The sequence below is a fragment of the Alexandromys fortis genome, unplaced genomic scaffold (assembly GCF_014885135.2).
Source record: "Alexandromys fortis isolate MF-2015 unplaced genomic scaffold, M_Fortis_MF-2015_v1.1 scaffold_161, whole genome shotgun sequence".
NCBI lineage: Eukaryota > Metazoa > Chordata > Mammalia > Rodentia > Cricetidae > Alexandromys > Alexandromys fortis.
In genome coordinates, this window is record NW_026068073.1 from 311317 (window position 1) to 331047 (window position 19731).

The 19731-nt window shown below is 50.1% G+C and overlaps 2 protein-coding genes across 9 annotated transcripts in view; one reads left to right on the plus strand and one right to left on the minus strand.

The window, feature by feature from the left end:
* The window catches only part of Tmem143 (transmembrane protein 143), a 17947-nt gene extending 11022 nt beyond the window's left edge, over window positions 1-6925 (minus strand). For 2 of the 4 annotated variants that reach the window (XM_050121206.1, XM_050121205.1), the window contains exons 1-3: window positions 6771-6925; window positions 6222-6453; window positions 4799-4903 (exon numbers count right to left, since the gene is read on the minus strand). In XM_050121206.1, coding sequence (XP_049977163.1) covers window positions 4799-4903; window positions 6222-6453; window positions 6771-6793 — 360 coding nt within the window. In that variant the 5' untranslated portion in view covers window positions 6794-6925. The remainder of the gene's footprint in view (window positions 1-4798; window positions 4904-6221; window positions 6454-6770) is intronic. The other 2 variants (XM_050121208.1, XM_050121207.1) reach the window with 1 other exon arrangement.
* Window positions 6333-19457, plus strand: Syngr4 (synaptogyrin 4). 5 transcript variants are annotated; one of them, XM_050121210.1, is made up of 5 exons: window positions 6333-6481; window positions 8035-8235; window positions 16274-16511; window positions 17652-17791; window positions 18025-19457. In XM_050121210.1, the coding sequence occupies exons 2-5, from the start codon at window positions 8143-8145 to the stop codon at window positions 18256-18258; spliced, it is 705 nt and encodes a 234-aa protein (XP_049977167.1). In that variant the 5' UTR covers window positions 6333-6481; window positions 8035-8142; the 3' UTR covers window positions 18259-19457. The 5 variants fall into 5 exon arrangements, with proteins under 5 accessions (XP_049977167.1, XP_049977170.1, XP_049977166.1 ...); XM_050121209.1 differs by lacking the exon at window positions 6333-6481 and adding an exon at window positions 7218-7331; XM_050121211.1 differs by lacking the exon at window positions 6333-6481 and adding an exon at window positions 7222-7268.
* The last annotated feature ends 274 nt before the right edge of the window (window positions 19458-19731 follow it).

Below are 19731 nucleotides of genomic sequence, written 5' to 3' on the forward strand. Positions count from 1 at the left end.
GGGAAGGGAAGGGAAAGGAAGGGAAGGGAAGGGAAGAAGGGAAGGGAAGGGAAGAACGGAAGGGAAGAAGGGAAGGGAAGAAGGGAAGGGAAGGGAAGGGAAGAAGAGAAGGGAAGGGAAGGGAAGAAGGGAAGGGAAGGGAAGGGAAAGGAAGGGAAGGGGAGAGGCTTCTGATAAAGTTCATGGTAGAAAACTTGCCTAGAATCCCCTGTTGAGGTTTTGGGGTGTGGCTCAGCAACCTGGGTCCCAGCATGGCAAAAATATTTAAAAGAAAAAAGCAAAACAGACACTTCCAGCAGATCACACAGGGATGAAATGCTGCCATTTCAAGGGTCAGAGGGTCAGTAACATGGAAGGAATTGTTTGTCCCAGGGCCCCACAGGACTCCCTGCCTCTAGAACCCTGTATAGGAACTGTGTGTACAGCTGGGCCTGTGCACTAACTAGTGCCAACACCCCATCAGGACCTCACACTGTTGCAGCCCAACATGCCATCAAAATGGCCACTCTTCCTTCCCTCCCCAAGATGTCCCACCTGGTTCTAGACATGCCAGCCTGTTGTGATCCAGCTGCCCTCACTCCCCCTGACTGGCAGGGGAACTTCCTTGTGGTCTGTAATTGACAAGGATGTTTGTGTTCTTTCTGGCCGGTGGGTCTCCACAGAAGGAGTAGAGGTATAAAAGGTTGCAGGGCAAAATAAAGGTTGCTGTTCTTCCACCTGAAAAGAAGCCTCCATGTCTCAATCCCGGCACGCACGCACGCACGCACGCACACACACACACACACACACACACACACACACACGCCAGTCTTGGCTATCCAGGCTGCGCAGGCCGCAGCACCAGCCTATCACTTCCAGCCCCCCCCCAGCTCTCCCCTCCCAGGATACTTCATCTGCAGGCTTCCTCCTATCATCACCCCACATTCAATTCCTGATTTCACACACTGAACCCCGTCTCTCCTGACCCCTCCACTCCCAGCTGAGGCTTCCGTTTACCTATAGGCTCTCCTCACTTAAAGCTAAGGCAAAGCCTCGCCTCACAGCTTTCCACTGAATTTGGAATGAAAGGTGAATCTTTTGAAGAGCCCCTCAAATCTGCCCTAGCCCCCCACACCCCCAACCCTCTGGGGGTGGGGGAAGATGAGGGAGAATTGCAGCTGCCAGCCTATCTGGTCCCAAACAATGTGATTTGCCTTGGAGGGAAGTGGAACCCAGCCCACAACTGAGGGACACAGGGTCTCAGGGTATCAGAACAATCTCTGAGCAGGTATCCCAGGGTGTCTGATGTCTTTTTCTGATTTCTGTGGGTACCAGGCCTGCATGTGGTACACATACATACAAGTAGGCAAAGTATTCATACATACAAAATACGCCATGCCTAGGTGTCTACCTTAAAGCTGTCAGAGGAGAACCTGGCTGTGGCGAAGCCTGAAGGATACAGCCCCTCCCCTCATCATCATCCTCATCTTCTAAGGATGCAGCTTCAGTCCCAGCCGTGCAATCCTTCAAGGTCCTTCTGGGCATCTGAGGATGTGGTCTGTGGCCAACTTTGCTTGAGTCCTGAGCATGGCCTCCCCATCTGGATGGTCTCAAGACCTTACTGATACACTCAAGTCTCCTGGGCCCTGCAGCCAGCTCACTCTCTCACACTGCCGTGACATCTCAGCGAAGGACGGAAAGGGTGAACGGAAATCCTGCATGTGTTTCTGTTATGCTCGAAGCAGGCTGGAGGCACATTTCCAGCATGTGAAAAGGGGACCACTGTCATCCTTGGGTACAGATGTGGGACTGAGCTATGGACCCAGATCTGCTGCTTACTCACAAAAGCCCTTTAGTGCTTGGGAGGCTGAGGCAGGAGGATTGTGCATTTGTGGATCTGAGGCCAGCCAGGGCTACCAATGAGACCACACCTCAATAAATAAATAAAGCCCTGACAAGGTTTCCATTGCCGTTGGGAAGCAGAATCATACACCTGTAAGGCCGTACAAAACTTGCATGTAATATTGGTGTGTTTGTTTCCACCTTGACATGGGTGCTGGGGCTGGAACCGAGGTCATCAGGCTTGCATGGCAAGAACTTTCACCTGCTGAATCACCTCAATAGCCACGCTGGAGCTTTTGAGGAACAAGTTTTACTTTATTACATAATTTTTAAGATTTATTTTTCTTCTAATTATGCATGTGTGTTTACTGTGAAGCCAGAGGAAGGCATTGGCTCCCAGGTGCTGCAGTCACAGGTAGTTAGGAGTCACCTGATGTGAGTGCTAGGAACCAAAGGGGCCTCTGGAAAAGCAGCGCGTGCTCTAAAGCACTGAGCCGTCCGTCTCTCCAGCCTGTATGTGTGTATTTATATAACACACAGCACAACATAGGTGTGAAAGTCAAAGGATAACTTGAAGGAGTTAGTTCTCTCCTTCCACCATGTGGATTCCAGGGATCAAATTCAGGTCATCAGACTTAGTGGCAAGCACCCTTATGTTGGGAATTAGGTCTGCACAATAAATAACCAGACCAGCTCAAGAATAACAGTTATATTTTAATAGTTGAAAAGGGGAAACTCGCTACAAGACTGGGAGGTCCGACGTCCTATATGTCCGGTGGGCACCGCGCAGAGAGAGGGAGCGACGCACCAGGATCTCCCAGTATTTCTACTTCAGGCTACCCCCGGCAGCACCCAAACGCTGCCCACTCACCATCCTCCCTGCCTCAGTGAGAAGGGCACACCCTGGGTTGTCCTGAACTCTTCTCACTGGCCCATGTCCCAGCATAAAGCAGTCCTGAACGCACTATGTTCAAAGTAGACCCAGGATCTAACCATGTCTAGGCCTGATCTGAGCACACAGCTGGTGACACAGAACCCGAGGCCAGCAGTATCTCCACCTGCAAGGTTCCCCCATCCCAACTCCACTTCCCATGTTCTGGGGACTGATTGTCCAAACAGACTGGGGCACTGGACCAATGACTAGGGCTGTGGTTGCAGGACTTCAGTATGCCTTTACCACACTTTCTACTAAGAGACCACTAGAGGTGCCTGCTCACACTGACCATAGGTCCAGTTCCCCTGTGCAAAACCCTCCTCAGAAACTTCTTTGCTAAGGCACCTCTACCTCCTAGCTCCTGACCAGGAAATCTGCCCCAGCAATAATGGTATACTCATATTCTATTCTGCATCTCTGTGTATTTAAACATTTACACAGCAAGGTCAGGCATGGTGGTACACTCCTTTCACGACAGCATTCAGGAGGCAGAGGCAGGCAGATCTCTGAGCTCAAGGCCAGTCAGGGCTACATAGTGAGACCCCCCCAACTCAGAGGAAGGGGGAAGAGAGGGAAGGACAGTAAATTTTACATAGCAAAATATTTTGAAAAAGAACTAATTCTACCTCTAGAAGCCACATGTGCCCCAGTGACAGAACATGGTGGCGGTGGTGGGTGAGGAGATCTGGGACTGACCCAGTACTTGTGATCCCTGCGACCTGGAACATTCCCAGATCCTAGCTTTTTGTCTGTACAAATGGGGCTAGCAGTAGCAGAGCGAGCTGCAGCTAGACACAGCGCACCCGGGGCTCAGAAGTGTTGTTGTTGTTCAAGGAAGAGGGGGGAAGCCAGAAGCTGGAATGTGAAATCAACTCAGTAGTCTATGGGGTCCCAACCTCAACCATGTCAAGAAAATTTGGCCCCTCACCAGCTGGTGGGAAGGAGCCCTAACCTAGGGATATAGGGATGCCCTTCATAGTGAACCTCTGGTTGGCCTGCAGCCTTGACGGCTTCAAGCGGCCTTTGCTGTCACTTTAACTATGGCTGCACCTAAACTATCAGCTCTATCTAATTTATGGGCAAGCTAGAGAAAAAGGGTCAGCCTCCAGGCCAAGATGTGACATTAGCCGGTTAGACTAAGGTGGTGAGGCTAGGGCCCTCACGGAGATCCTTATGAGAGACCATAGAGTTCTTGCTCAACCCTCCCATGTGTGAGGACGAGGCTGAGAGCAACAGGTGTGAATGAAGAAATAACCTCGTGCTGGGCAGTGGTGACACACACCTTTAATCCCAGCACTCAGGAGGCAGAGGCAGGCGGATCTCTGCGAGTTCAAGCCTGGTCTACAAGAGCTAGTTCCAGGACAGGCTCCAAAGCTACAGAGAAACCCTGTCTCGAAAAACCAAAACACAGCCTCATTAGGTCCTAGATCCTGGATGCCTTGAGTTGATATTTAGAGCTCAAACACTAATGTGTAAAACAGCCAATAGATTGCATTTTTCTTACCATATCCTAGTGTAAAACACTAATCCTCTTAGTGTCAGTATCATCACATCCTTCCAAAGCTTCTTCATTGCAGAGTCTTCCTCTCATCCTCCGCAGCCCAACAAGCTGCTCAGATAACTAACTTCCTCCAGGCATCCTGCCACACACACCTCTAATGCCAGCCAGCACAAAGGAAGCAGAAGCAGGTGGGTCTCTGAGTTCAAGAGCATCCTGGATCCTAGTCTGCAGAGTAAGACACTATCTCAGAGAGAGAGAGAGACAGAGAGAGAGGGGAGAGGAGAGGGAGAAGGAGGAAGAGGAAGAAGGAGGAGGAGGCGGAGGAGGGCAAGAAAGTTCCTTCTCCCTGCAGATCCTGCAACCAGACATCATATTTTACACTCATTTTATTTTCTGGCTCCCCATCTGAAGTGCCAACTCCATGAGCGTATGGCTACATCTGTCCTGGTCTATCCTCAGAACTTAAAAGAGAGCTAGGCTCCAAGAATGTACTAAGTACTAAACAGACAAAGAGCAAACATGCATGACAAGACATGACAGACCTGCAGCCTGGCCAGGAGTTGATGGTAGTGAAACAGGGTACAGAAGTCCACGTGAGTTGAGAACGCCTCCAAAGCCGCTCTCTCTGCTGGGCTAGAGTGGAACTCCTGGTAGCCAGAAGAAAACCTCGTTAGGCTTCTTTCCTCTTCCTCCAGAGAAGGTTACCTTTCATGGTAACCCATATACAGGATGGGAACTCTGGACCAATTGTACAGCCGCAGTATACATCGCATAGGGAGAGCCAGAGGCTGGGCACCTGCTCCGCACTAATGTTAAACATTCCCAGAATGTGTGCCGTGTGGCAGGTGCTCTTTCTTGACAGAATCATCCCCCAGAGAAGAGAGATGGTTGGTGGAGTTAGAACCCCAGTTTTTCAAAGGGGGAAACAGGCTCAGTGAAGCCATTTGCAGAGGGTCATGAAGGCCCACCTGGCTCCAGAGTGCCACATGAAGGTAGCCATTATCCAGACAAATGTCCAAACCTGCCTGAGCTTCAGTTTCCTTGTCAGCAGATGGCTATGGAGAATTTATTTATTTTTTGTGCATGTGTGTTTTGACTGTGTGTATGTACATGACATCACGTGTATGTCTAGTGCCAACAGCCGTCAGAAGAGGGCACTGAATCCCCTGGAACTAGAGCAATGCATGACTGTGAACTACCATGTGGATGCTAGAAGCAGATCCTGGGTCTCCCGCAGAGAAACAAATGCTCTTAATTAATAAGCCATATTCCCAGCCCAATTATGGGAAATTTTAATGAGACCATCCATATGTGCGCTATGTGCACGGGTATATATTCTAGCATAGGACTTGGTATACATGACAGGCGATCAATAAGTAACTTAGAGTAATGACCGTCTCCAGCAGCGGTAGATCTGACAGTGATGGCGGACTGAGAGCTCAGACTCTCAGTACATCAGGGGTGAGGTAAGGCACTCACTCGGAGAGTCAACCAAATGTGAGTCATTGCTCTGCTTCTACCTCACCTGTAAAATGGGTTGATGGTAGTCTTTCTTACTGAGTTGTTCTGATGGTTCTATACATGACAACCATGTAGCCCTGGGCCACAGAGTAAGAACTCAAAGTGTGATAATAATTATTATAGATTTGAAGGTACGATTTTATTACGTAGTAGAAAGTAATGATGAGGAAGACAGTTAAATCTATTTCAAGGGAAAACCTCAGGTCTCAGAGTGCCTGTTTAAAGCCCGGAAGAAGCCCGGGTCTGGAGTTCATTAGGCAACTCATCTTGGAGCTCTTGCCCCTGCATTCTAACTCTTCTTGCAAACACTGGCATGCTAAGGGACCAGGAACTACAACTCCCGGGAGGCGCTAGAGCAGTCCTCAATAGCAGGTATAGTGGTGCAGTCGTAAGGTCGGCTGGAAATTGTAGTCCCCAGGCTCTTAGACCACTGATGGGCAGTACCTGTATCAGGAGGCGGAGCAGCTGCTCCTTGGAGAATGGAATGAAGCGCTCGCGGTACTGCTGGGCCCAGTCGCGGGGCTCCGTGGGGTTCCACATCTTTCGGTACTCCCCCATCTTGTTCGCCAGGGACGACAGAGCCCGGGGAGTCCCAAGAAGAGCAGGCACCAGGGACCACACTCGGACCTTGGACCCCCAGGTCACATGCAACATGGCCAGCCCCCTTTCCCAGAGCCTAAACATAAGCAAATGAGGTGTCAAAGGTCAGTTGGAGGCAGTACCTCCACGCACCCCGCCCTTCGGGGGGGAGTCTCTATTTTAGCTTTCTTGTCCGGTTCCTTCTACACTGCACATTTAGGTGGGTTACAGACTAGGGGCAGAGGTCGTAGTTTGGAACATTTTGCAGGCTCTGGGGCTCTGTAGTGGTACAGGTGGTCTCTGCGGAGCTTTGACAGCGAGGTGAATCTCAGGAGTGTTGAGAAACCAGGAAAAGTTAATAGCAGGTGCTGGGCCGTCCTCCCTGGGCCATGCAATCCCCCACCCTTCCCTCACCTTAGCCGACGCGCCACTGTCATTGAGCCTTCTGCGCATGTGCACGGCGAGGTCCTGGGCCCAGAGGATAGGCTTCAGCAAACAGTTAGACGCATGCGCAGAGCCTGGGTCTTTGAACCCATTTTTTTTAAGAGCCTTTATCTCAATTACGCATGCTTCACCGCTAATCTGTGTTTAGGTATGCGCACGCGCCAAAGAAGCGTCACCCGGCCCGCTATTTCAAAGAGAGAGGCGGGGCGGGTGCGACAAATCCGGAGGCTGGGGCGGGTCGGGCCCTCGAGCGTGAGCCCGGCCAACGGCGACCCGCCCAACGTCGGCCGAAGCCACGCCCATCCTCTAATCAGCTTGGATAGGTGGAAAAGAAAGGGCGGGACTTGGGTGCAGCCAATCACCTGTAGAGAACAGAAAAGGCGGATAAAGAGGACCCAAAAGGAGGCTAGAGGTGTGGCCTGGGAGCGGGAGAGGAGGGCTGGCGGACGAGGATTCTAGTTCCCAAAGGTGAACGCTGGTCCTCGGCCCTCGGAGAATAGGTGGTCCTCCTCCGGCAGCGCCCCCCCTGGGGTGAGAGAAGGCCCTCTTCTAAGAAGGTTGTCCCGTGAGTGGCGGTTGACAGACCAGACCTCAGTATGAGACAATGTGTCTTCCTGAGATAGAGCTAAAGCCTAAGCAAGGTTCATGTTATGGGAAATGACCCAAGTCAGGGAATATCTCAGATATACCTGGGCCGTCCACGGCCTTCTACGCCAAGGGAGCTAGGACTCTCGTCTACAGCCCTCCTCACTAATGCCCCATGTCCTGGGGTCCCTAACCACTCTGACAGCAGGTCTGTCACCCTCATCCTGTATCCGCAATGCCAGGGTCTTCAGAACCCTTATCGGCTCCTGAGACCTCCAACAGTCCTTGAGCCTACTTCCAACTTCTAGGACCTGGGTTCCCATTCCCAGAACCTATCGTCCCTTACCCCAGCACCCAGGACCACCCAGCAGGTTCTCACCCCATATTCCTGACTACTGAAAACTGAAGCAGCCCCTTCGCCCTATTCCCCTCTCTTCCTAAAGCTCCTAATAGCCCCTAGGTCCATCCTTCCCCGCCTTGGGAGTCCAGTTCAGGGGACCCTCGGTCTCAAACTGGCTCCCACCTCTGGACACCCAGTCCTCCCTTGACACCAGACGCTGACTCCAGCCTCCACCCTACCCAAGCCTGAGCCAATGCTCCCACCTCCCAGCACCCTGACTCAGACATTCCCATTTGTGTTGTCTTGCAGCAATTGAGGCCTGGGGTGGGCTTGAAGCACACAGACAGCGGTGCCCAGAAAGCAGCACCCAACACCCCTGCCCCTACCTCCCAGGACACCCAAAGAAAAGCAGCCACTATGCATCTTCCTGAAAGCCTGCAGGACCTGGCGGACAGTGAAACTGTACGCTTTCTGAAGAGACCAAAGAGCATCTCGAGGGTCTGCGGAGGGGTGAGACCTTGCGGATCAGTTCTCGGATCGGGAAGAGGGAGGGGTCAGATAGGGAAACAAGCACACAGGAGCCTAAAGCTGAAGCCACCTTTTATTGAGGATCTGGTCATGCAGCTAGCCGTTCTCAATACCAGTTAACTCACCACAAGAAAGGGCCCCACAAACTTGGGCATGATTTGTAATACCAGCACATGAGAGACTGCAAGAGGAGAATTGTCATGGGTTTGAGGCTAGTCTAGGTGACAGTGTAAGAAAAAGAAAAAAGTGAAAAAGAACCCTTTAAAGGAGAAGAAAAATATCCCTCCCCCCAAGAAAAATCCCCCATAATTTCGACAAATGGAATCAGAGCATTTGAAGACTGCTTGCCCAGTGGGGTAGCCACAAACTACATGAGCTACTCCAATTGCAACTAATTTAATTCAAATAGCATTCATACACTCAGTAGGGCTATATTTCAGGGGCTGAGCTGCTGCAAGTACCTCGTGGCTTTCCCATTGGACATCATAGGTTCAGGACATTTTCATCATGCCAGAAAATTCCATTAACCAGCATCCATTAAAGTTAACACAGAAAGGGACAGTACCACTGCGTTCTATGAGATACCCATTCATTTTCCATTTCCCAGGTGGGAATGGGGAAAACAGGGTCTGAGGTCTATTTCAAACAGGAAAAGATCTACAGTACGCAACAGATTCAGGCATCCGGTGTGAGTGGTCACTGTCAGGCATGGGGCTGATGCTTTCTGTGCACCCTTTAGTCACCACCATATCCCCAGAGTCAGGACACTCATGCTGTGTGGCCTTGACATCGAACCAATCACTGCCTCTCAACATCAGTACAGAAGTCATCTATCTAGGCGTATGAGCTTAGCCTGCACTGCTTCCTTCTCTTTTAAATTATTTGAATGTGCCTTCATGAGTTTATGTGCACTACATGCATGTAGGCACTGGTGAGGCTAGAGAGTGCCAGATCATCTGGAAGTGCAGTCAGAGCTGACAGTCGGGGCTTCTGGGAACCGAAACCTGGATCCTCTGTAAGCACAGCGTCTTAGTTACTGTTCTATTGCTGTGAAAAGGCACCATAGCCAAGGCAACTTATACAAGAAAGCATTTAATTGAAGCCCTGCTTAGAGTTTCAGAGGGTGAGTCCATGAGCATCAGGGCAGGGAGCAAGGCAGCAAGCAGGTATGCATGTATGCATTCATGGAGCTGGAGCAGTGGCTGAGCGCCTATTTTCTATCTGCAAGTTAGAGGCAGAAAGAGCAAACCGGAATGGCATGGGCTTTTGAAACCTCAAAGTCTACCCCTAGTGACACACCTCCTCCAACAAGGCCACACCTCCTAATCCTTACCAAATAGTTCCTCCTACTAGGGACCAAGCATTCAAATATATGAGCCTGGCCAAGGCATAGTGGTACACATCTGTTGAAGGAGCTGCGGGCTGTGTTCCTGCCGCCTGGCTCCTGGCCACCTGGCTAGCTTATGCCCCAAAATAACAACACACAAACTGTATTCATATAAACACTGCTTGGCCCGTTTCTATTAATGTGTGTAGCACCATGAGGTGCGCTTACCAGGAAGATTCTAGCCTACGTCCATCCTGGTTGGATGCTTCATAACGTCTGCCCTGGGAAGCGGCATGGTGTCTCTGACCTCACTTCCCTTCTTCCCAGCATTCTATTCTGTCTACTCCACCCACCTAAAGGCTGGCCTATCAAATGGGCCAAGGCAGTTTCTTTATTAGCCAATGACCTTCCTCCATCACACATCTTTAATCCTAGCACTCAGGAAGCAGAGGCAGGAGGATCTCTGTGAGTTTGAGGCCAGCATAGTTTGCACAGCAAACTCCAAAACAGCCAAAGCTACATAGAGAGACCCTGTCTCAAAACAAACGAAAATCAAACATATGAGTCCATGGGGGCCATTCCCATTCAAATGACCACATGCAGTACATCCTCTTAACCACTGAGCCATCTCTCATGATCATGCCCCCACACACCCTCTTTTACATCTGGGATATCTTTTGTATATTTTCGTTGTTTGAGACAGGCTCTTAGTTCTGTAGCCCAACCAGACTGGCCTTGAATTCATAACAGAGCTTCTGTTTGAGCTTCCCTGAGTGTCGGGATATAGGCATGAGCCAGCCATGCTCAGCCAGCCTGTTTCTGCTTCTGTTGTTTTCCCCAGACAGAACTGGCAACTGAGGCCCAACGATGAGATCTGGTTAGGGTCATGGGAGCTGGAACCATCCTTCTGATCTGGTTCTGCAGTGAGAGTCTCCCCAGGTTCCTAATCCAGAGTATCCAGACTATCTTCTCTGTCCTCTGGAACAATTCAGACAGGCCTAATTTTGAGTCTTAGCCTATATGTCCATCAGAGGGACAAACTACCCTGTTGTTTGGGCTGCCCCAGGCATAGCCAGCAGCAGCAGCGCCATTCCTTCCCAGAAATGACCCTTTGGCTCACTAACTTACATGGTCAGACTGTGGCCTGACACATCCATCTTCTCAGAACCCGTGTCCTCATCTGTAACAAAAGCGCCCAATACCCCCACTCCTGGGCAGGATTGCTGTGAAGATGAGACAAGGCAATACATATACACGCTGACTAGCAGGGGGCTGGCAAATGCTGAGCTCTCCTTAAATAGCAAGTATTGTCACTAAAATAATTCTCAACTGTGAGGGAGGAGAGGGCTGGAGGAACCTGGGATGACAGGAACTGGTGCACGCTGTCTTTTATTGTCAGAAGAGGGGACTTACGACTGTCACACACTGCTCCCTGGTGCCTTCTCTCCTCACCCCAACCTATGACAAGGACATACTAATATGTATAACCCAAGGGGAAACTGAGACTCCAGACGGAGGTTGAGTGATCGATCTGTCAAGGTCATTACCCATCAAATGAAGAAGTCAAACTCAGATCCACTCACTGTCTCCAGTGCCTGGAAAGGGGAAGCAGGCATGAAGGAGCAGGGATCCCAGCTGGTACAGCCAAGGGCAAGCCAGGGAGAAGGCAGCCAGCCATGCTAGACCTTGTGGTCATGGACTTTGCCTGGGCTCCATCCTCCCTCCCCAACAGTCTCCCTCCCCTGGCCTAGTTCCTCAGTGGGAGTCTCTGGGCAGCTGGTATTCATGTCCTCCGTGCTTCTTGCCAGCTGGTATCTGAACTCATGAATCTTTGTTCCCCTCCTGGAGACAAGTGAAGGAGGGTGCTGAAAGAGATGGCTCTCAGCCTTCAAGGAAATAGGATCCCCAGCTAGTTGATGCCCCTCCCCACATTTCCAATGCCCTAGGCTCCACTGTGGACTAACAGCCCCTGGGGCCCGGAAGTCAGGAGGGCTGGACTCAAGCCCCACCCTAGAGCAGCTAACTTTAAGGGTCTGCTTCCTCTCTAGTGAGTCCTGTGAACCAATATTGTCCTGAGCAGTTCCCAGACCTGAGCCCCCACGGTTCTCCGTAGCATAAACACACTGGGAAGCTGAGGTCCACGGTCTGAGTGCCTTGCTCAAACTACGCAGCTTTGCAGAGTCAGAAACGCATGGCTCTTTCTGCTGTGTTGTAGTGCGGTAGGGAATCAACAATGTGTACTTCCCTTTGTGAGGTGGTACACACTTGCAGGGAGGAGCACGGGTAAAAAGAATATGAGTTCAAAAATAATTGATGTGCCCTCCTGTTCTTTCCTGGTCTCATCTTGGCATGAGCAGTGTGCTTCCTCAAGACTGAGCCTTAGCTCCCGGACCAGTGGTCCTCACCCTTCCTAGTGCCGTGTCACAAAATCATCTCATTGCAACTTCATAACTGTAATTCTGCTGTTATGAATCGTAATGTAGGAAAGGTTGAGAACCATTGTCCCAGACCATCTTACAGCCTTCCTTCATGAACTTAACTAGAAAGTACTTGGCAAGAAGAGAGACTAGTTATTTTTATTATAAAGCGATACTGAAGGAGAGCGAGGAAAACGGGACAAAGGCAGGTGATTAGGGAAGGCCTTTTACCTCACCCCACACACTGAAGGATATGAAAGAGTTTCTCTTCACACATTAATGGAGGTCCTACCTGCACTGCTGCAAACATACACATCCCTGCAGAACTGTCCCTGGGAATTCAAATCTTATCAAAATTTTCCTTTTTCTTCTGCACAACTTCCCATTGTTTACAGTTAGAGCCAAAATGTCTCTGAATTCCTCAGGGCTCTGTTCTCCCTCCCAGCCTGCTCTGGGATTTTCTCTCTCACCCTTACCCTTTATACAGTCCATCGGCCACGTGACCCCAGAGAACTTCCCCAATCCCTGGGTCTGGCCCTACCTATCTTAGGACCCTTCCATGCTCGAAGAAATTCTTTTTTTTTTCATTTTTTATTGATATTTATTGAGCTCTACATTTTTCTCTGCTCCCTCCCTGACTCTCCTCTCCCCTTCAATCCTCCCCCAAGATCCCCATGCTTCCAATTTACTCAGGGGATCTTGTCTTTTTCTACTTTCTACTTCCCATGTAGATTGGAGCTATGTAAGTCTCTCTTAGTGTCCTCATTGTTGCCTAAGTTCTCTGGGATTGTGGTTTGTAGGCTGGCTTTCTTTGCTTTATGTTTAAAAACCAGCTATGAGTGAGTACATGTGATAATTGTCTTTCTGTGTCTGGGTCACCTCACTCAAAATAATGTTTTCTAGCTCCGTCCATTCTCCTGCAAAATTCAAGCTGTCATTATTTTTTTCTGCTGTGTAGTACTCCACTGTGTAAACGTACCACATTTTCCTCATCAATTCTTCGGTTGAGGGGCATTTAGGTTGTTTCCAGGTTCTGGCTATGACAAACAAAGCTGCTATGAACATAGTTGAGCACATGTCCTGCTCAAAGAAATTCTAACGAGGGGCTAAAGAGATGGCTCTTGTTTTTCCAGAGGACCCAAGTTCAACTCTGACCACCCAAATAGTGGCTCACAACCATCCTTAACTCTAGTTCCAGGGATCTAATGCCCTCTTCTGCCCTGAATGCACCAGAGACACAACTGGTACGTGCATACATCCAGGCTAAACACTCATACACGTAAGCACACCTGGTACATGCATACATCCAGGCTAAACACTCATACACGTAAAGTAGATCTTAGAATTAAAAAATTCAGATGAGAGTTTTAACTGTCACACCTCCTTGGGTGTGATGTTGCAGTCTTAGAGCACTAGCTCTTGCCTGCATAGATATCCTGCATATCAGATATTTACATTACAATTCACAACAGTAGCAAAATTACAGTTATGAAGTAACTAAATGATTTTATGGTTTGGGGTCAGCGCAGCATGAGGAGCTCATATAAAGGGTCACAGCTTTACGGAGGTTGTGAGCCACTGGATTATAGGCATGTACCACCGTGCCTTGCAAAACTCCCTTAACATCCAGATCTCAACTTACTACTTTCTAAATTCAGCCCAGAACTTTGGTTTCCACCCAAACTCCAGCTCTTGTCCACTCTGCTCTGACCTGACTCCCCAGTATGCAGACTTACACCTCAGCCAGCTAACTCTACAGCACCCGAAGGCTTTTTCCAGACTGCGAGCTGATCCTGCCCTGCCCTGCTCACAGCCTTCCAAGCAATGGTCCCACTACTCAACACTTCTCATCCTGGAGCATTCCATGAAGAATGTCTGCTGGACCAACTTCCTTTCTACCCAGTAGACACACAAAGGTTCCTTCCATACCTGACATATGGCTTTCCACACTGCAGTATGACAGGGGCTTCAGTCTTTCACAAGTTTGTGCTAATAGGAGACTCTGCTCTCAAGGCTGGCTCCATCATGAGGCAGACCATGAAAGATGAAGAGCTATATGGTTGGGGTTCAAGTGGAGGCTCTGCTGCTCACTAGCTGAAAAATTCATCCAGTTCCTTGTCCTCAGTGTCTCAGACTTATTATCAGAAAAGTGCCTCTGTTGTGGGTGGTTATAGCGCCACCTCAGAGAACGCGGGTGCGGGTGTGGATGCAGTTACCAAGGCAGTGCTGTAATGCTTTTTTTTTTTTTTTGGTTTTTCGAGACATGGTTTCTCTGTGGCTTTTGGAGCCTGTCCTGGAACTAGCTCTGTAGACCAGGCTGGTCTCGAACTTACAGATATCTGCCTGCCTCTGCCTCCCAAGTGCTGGGATTAAAGGCGTGCGCCACCATCGCCCGGCTTGAAAGAATTCTTAAGCAAAAACTAGATGCAGTGTTCCATGCCTATAATCCCAGAACTTGGGAGGCTGAGGCAGGAAGATGACTGAGTTCAAGGTCAGCCAGGGCTGCTTGTGAAATCCTGTCTCAAAAAAAAAAAAAAAAATCCCAAAGTAAAAAGTCAAAATGTTGACATTTTAATTCTGTAGTCAGTACTGCATGTCTGTTATGCCTTTGCACATTTTTGGTATATTTTGATTATTTCACAAGTTTATTTCAAAAAATGAATTGGGTGAGGAGGGAGCTGGAAGATGGCGTGGCAGCTAAGAGTACTTGCTACTCTTGCAGAGAATCTGAGTTTGGTTCCCAGCACCTACCTCACAACTACCTATAACACCAGCTCCAGGGGATCCAATACCTTCTCACTTCCACAGGCAAGCAGGCACACACTTGCGCATACAAGCACACACACAGAGCATAGACATGGCCAAACATGCATAGTTTTAAATCCTTTAAAAATGATTTGGGAGCTGAAAAAATGGCTCCGCTGTTGTGAGTACTAGCTGCTATTCCGGAGGTCCCAGGTTCAATTCTCAACAGACATAGGGTGGCTTACAGACCATCTGTAACCCCAGTTCTCCCATGGGCATTGTATACATGTAGTTTGCAGACATACAAACAGACAAAATACCCACACATGTTAAATTAATAAATTTAAAAGTTAAAAAGATGAACTGAGTAGTGGTGGCGCACGCCTTTAATCCAGCACTCGGGAGGCAGAGGCAGGCGGATCTCTGTGAGTTCGAGGCCAGCCTGGTCTACAGAGGGAGTTCTAGGACAGCTAGGGATACATAGAGAAACTCTTTCTCAAAATACCAAAATAATAATAATAAATTAGCTGCGCAGTGGTGGCGCACTCCTTTAATCCCAGTACTCAGGAGGCAGAGGCAAGCAAATCTCTGTGAGTTCAGGGCCAGCCAGAGAAACCATGTCTTTAAATACATACATACATACATACATACATAGATAAATAAATAAATAAATAAATAAATAAATAAATACTAATTGGGACTGAACACTGTAGGAGGAGGCCACCTGTTTGTCCCAGCCACCCAGAGCCAAAATAACCACCCAGAAACTGTATTATTTAAATCACTGCTTGGCCCATTAGCTCTAGCTTCTTATTGGCTGACTCTTACATCTTAATGGAACCCATCTCCACTAATCTGTGCATCACCACAAGGTCCTGGCCTACCAGCAAAGTGTCAGCACGTCTGTCTCCAATGGTGGCTCCATGGCTTCTTGCTAACTCTAACTTCTCTCTCCTAGAATTCAGCTTAGTTTTTCCCCACCTAGCTCTGTTCCCCTATAGCTCTGCTATAGGCCCAAATAAATACAGTTCCTGTATTTACCAATGGTAAGCACAGCACACAGAGGGGAATCCCACATCAGAACACAGGGCTCAGTGGTAAAGTGCTTCACTAACACGGAAAGGCCCTGGTGTCAGCCCTCAGCACTGGGTGGAAGGGAGAGGAGGGGACGCCTCTTAGTAGGGCTTGTATTAAGGGTGGTGTCAAGAGAGTACAGAACAGAGCAAGGATGAGGGGACAAAGATTAAGTTAGCTAAGGCAAGAGTGTGTTGGAAGCCAAGGTGATGGGCTAGAACTGGGACACTGGGGAGCCTTGAGGGACTGCAAGCCGGAAGAGCAGAGAGGAGACTAGGATGAGGGTAGGAAAAGGATGAGGCCAGAGCCTGGATGGAGGAAAGGAGATGAAGGGTAGACACAGGGCTCTGAGGCAGTATCGGGCAGCTGCAAAATGCCGCGTACCCAGAGTGTCACCCAAAGGGAACGGCATCTGGAAGGGGGCACTGAGTCCCACCGTGTCTGGTCTGGTTCACAGGTCTTCTCCCTGGTCATCTTTTCCTCTCTACTAATTGATGGTTACCAGAACAGGGCAGAGTCTCCTGAGCTCCACTGTGTCTTCAACCGCAATTATGTGGCCTGCGCCCTCGCAGTAAGAGCTGGCTTCCTGTCCTTCCTCAGCAGCTTGGTCTTCCTTGCCCTAGACGCCCATGAGAACCGCATCATAGAAAGCGGCTCTAAGACAGCCTTCCGGCTCTTAGACTTCATCCTGGCTGGTGAGTCCCAGGGGAGCATGCAGAGCACCCAGGCTCTCCAGTGCCTACAGGTCCCAGTCCTGGGTCCACCCTGCCTGTGCCTGATGGTCCTCCCACTGTGAGGGTCCGACTCCATGGCTCCTCGCAGAAGCATCTTCTAGTCCTTCCTTCCCATCCCCTTCTGGCCTCTGGCCCAAGCTGCTTCTTCCTCTCATTTCCCTCCCTGGCTCATTGAGCACAGCCTGGAAAGCCCACCCCATGGCGGCAATTTGATTCAGAGCACTGAGCCAGATGGACCCTCAATGAAAGTTAGGATGAGACTCTACCTTGCAGGGGTTTCTGGTGTAGAATGAGTTAAGGGGTGCCTAAAGTCATGTGGACACCTGCTGAGCACTTCCCACTGTTAGGCACACCATTAAGGTATGAGCCTCCTCTTCTCCAGTTCTAAGACAGCCCTTGGGGTGAGTCCTGCTCATCTTATTTTACAAGAAAAGCAGAGGCTGTGGTAGTCATCTGACTGAGCCACTGCTGCCCAGTGGATGGCAAGCCCTGTGCTCTATAGCCGTGCTGTAGATCTGTAGAGCTCGCACACATTTTATACCCAGGCCCTCAGATCCTCTTTACACTACCTCTCTTCCTCTCCCCAGAAGCCATTCCCAGCTCCTCAGAGCCAGAGACTGCTTCTGTCAGAGAAGCTCTTCACTGAGAAGGGGCTGTCCTCTCTCAAGGCCCCCAGCACATGAGATGTGGCTGTCCTCTATGAAGGCCCCCAGCACATGAGATGTGGCTGTCCTCTATGAAGGCCCCCAGCACATGAGATGTGGCTGTCCTCTATGAAGGCCCCCAGCACATGAGATGTGGCTGTCCTCTATGAAGGCCCCTGGCACATGAGATGTGGCTGTCCTCTCTCAAGACCCCCAGCACATGAGATGTGGCTAGCCTACAGGAAACTGGGCTTCTTTGAGACGCTGATGAAGTTGACACTAGATGTAGCTCCAGCTCTGTATTAGATGTGGGAACGCCACTCCAGAAGTTGACTTTTGGGGACACTTGAGGAATTTAGATTGGCACTGGTGGGGGGTGTCACTCCCCAAGCCCTCCCTAGCACACCTGGCCTGTGCCCCAGCATGCTTACCCACTTTCCTTCCCTCGCCCCTCCAGTCATCTGGGCAGGTGTCTGGTTTGGGGCCTTCTGCTTCCTAGCCAACCAGTGGCAGCAATCGGATTCCAAGCATTTCCTCACGGGGAACAGCAGCCCCAAGGCAGCCATTGCCTTTGCTTTCTTCTCCGTCCCTGTCTGGGTAAGGACAAGCCCTGGCACCCCTCCAGGGTGGGTTGGGAGGGCTACAACCAGGACTCTCCCCGGGCCTCTGCTGCCATCCTTCGAGCCTACCTTCCTCAGGCATCCCCATCTTGGGTACTGCTGCACAGTGAGCAGACAGCTATCCACTGCATCCCCTAGGCCAGCTCCTGGGTCTCCCTGTCTTCCCGTTCCATCCCAGCCAACTTAAATCCTACCCTTTCCTGCCCACAGATATTCCAGGCGTACCTGGCCTTCCAGGACCTCCGAAATGAGGCTCCGTTCCCCTACAAGCGCTCCCAGGATGAGGGTGCTGTGGTGCTGAACACCCTTTCTCCGTCATCCACCAGTAGTCCTGCCGACCCTCCCACCACAGGCCCCAACAGTGTGAGTTACAGCAGCTCAGCCCTGTCTCCCTACCTGACTACTCCAAAGGCCCCCCGCCTGGCTATGATGCCAGACAGCTGAACAGCCTTACCTACATCAGTAAAGAGCTCCTTCTCCTGAGGGGCTTCAGAATAATCCCGTCCTCTGTCTGTTCCTCTCATCCCTTGAGTTGCAGGGGGAGAAGGGGGACCCTCTGATAAAGGTTACATTTCTGTGCTACCAAGTACCAATCACGCTGCTGACCACAAGTCGGAAGTGTTGACAGGCGGGAAGCCCTGCCATGTCATCTGTACCCTGAGCCCACACTGGCCTTGAAGAGGAGGCACAAGGGCCTCATACTGCAGCTAAGGTTGAGGCTGAGAGAGAAAAAAGACCTTCTTCCCCTCAGAGCACCAGTGAGAAAGTGCAGCGCTGACCCAGCAGCTCACGCTCTACACCCCACATGACAAGATCCTCAACAGGGCGACTTGAGCCTGGAGGCAGTCAGGGCACCGAGTCTATGATGAGATTTAGATCTGTGTCTTCAAATCCATTGCATCTGGCCTGGGAAAGAGGCAAGTGTCTCTACTATACACCTCCAGGGTCAACAAGCTACAGACCTGTAGGAGGGAGCAGGCAGGTGGCACCTTGTGCCAGTGTCAGCCTTTCCCAGCCATGGGGCTGAGGACGCAGGCATTTGCTCAAAGCCACACTGAGAAAAGAAAAAGGAGGCAATTTTAATATATTTCATTTAACTTAATATATCCAATGTGTTACTGTTTCAACGTACAGTCGATCTGAAAATTGAGTTTTTCTTCTTTGTAAGTCATGGTTTGACTGTGTAGCTCAGGCTGACCTGAGCCTCAATACTGGGATTCTAGGCAAGCCCACCCTTCCAGCACTGAATGCTCCCGCCGCCTTTTACATTCGCTCTCACCATGAAACTCCACCCTGTGCCTCCACTCACAACAGCTCACTTGGCATCTCCACGCCAGGTGCTGGGTGGGCAACCTGCTGGCAGCCACTCTTGCCCCTCGTGCTGCTTTCTCTGAAACAGCTAGAGCATCTTTGTTGTTGTTATTTGGTTTGTTCTTCTATGTGGAATTGGTGGATAACAGACTTTTTCTTTAAAGTAGGATGCTAGAGCTGTACTCAGTTGTTGCACTTGCTCAGTGTGCACAGATCCCTGGATTCCTTTCATCTCTAAGCATCACAAAAACCAGATGTGAGAGAGAGGGATTGAGGCCAGCCTAGGATACATCATACACACACACACACACACACACACACACACACACACACACACACACACACAACCAAACCTGTACAAGGTTTGCATGAGGCTGGCATGACCTGCAGAGCATTCATTTGTAAACTGAACAAAGATGCAAGTTATGAGGTGAAATTTAAACTCCAGTATGTCCTTTGAGGGACCTGCTGTGTGTCGGGCACAAAAATCACACAGCCTAGTTCCCATGGAGAGGAAGAAAACAGCAGAGTGGCAGGAAGCACTCTGACCAGGGAGACAGGCCTTAGACTTCTGTGCTGTCAGAAGCTGGAAGGTCTCAACCCGTG

What these genes read in the sequence shown, in the direction of transcription:
- Syngr4 (XM_050121210.1), top strand. Translation starts at nt 8,143, where the DNA reads ATGCATCTTCCTGAAAGCCTGCAGGACCTGGCGGACAGTGAAACTGTA. An exon ending in TCTCGAGGGTCTGCGGAGGG is followed by an intron (nt 8,236 to 16,273) that starts GTGAGACCTTGC and finishes TCTGGTTCACAG; the next exon opens with GTCTTCTCCCTGGTCATCTT. An exon ending in CTTAGACTTCATCCTGGCTG is followed by an intron (nt 16,512 to 17,651) that starts GTGAGTCCCAGG and finishes TCGCCCCTCCAG; the next exon opens with TCATCTGGGCAGGTGTCTGG.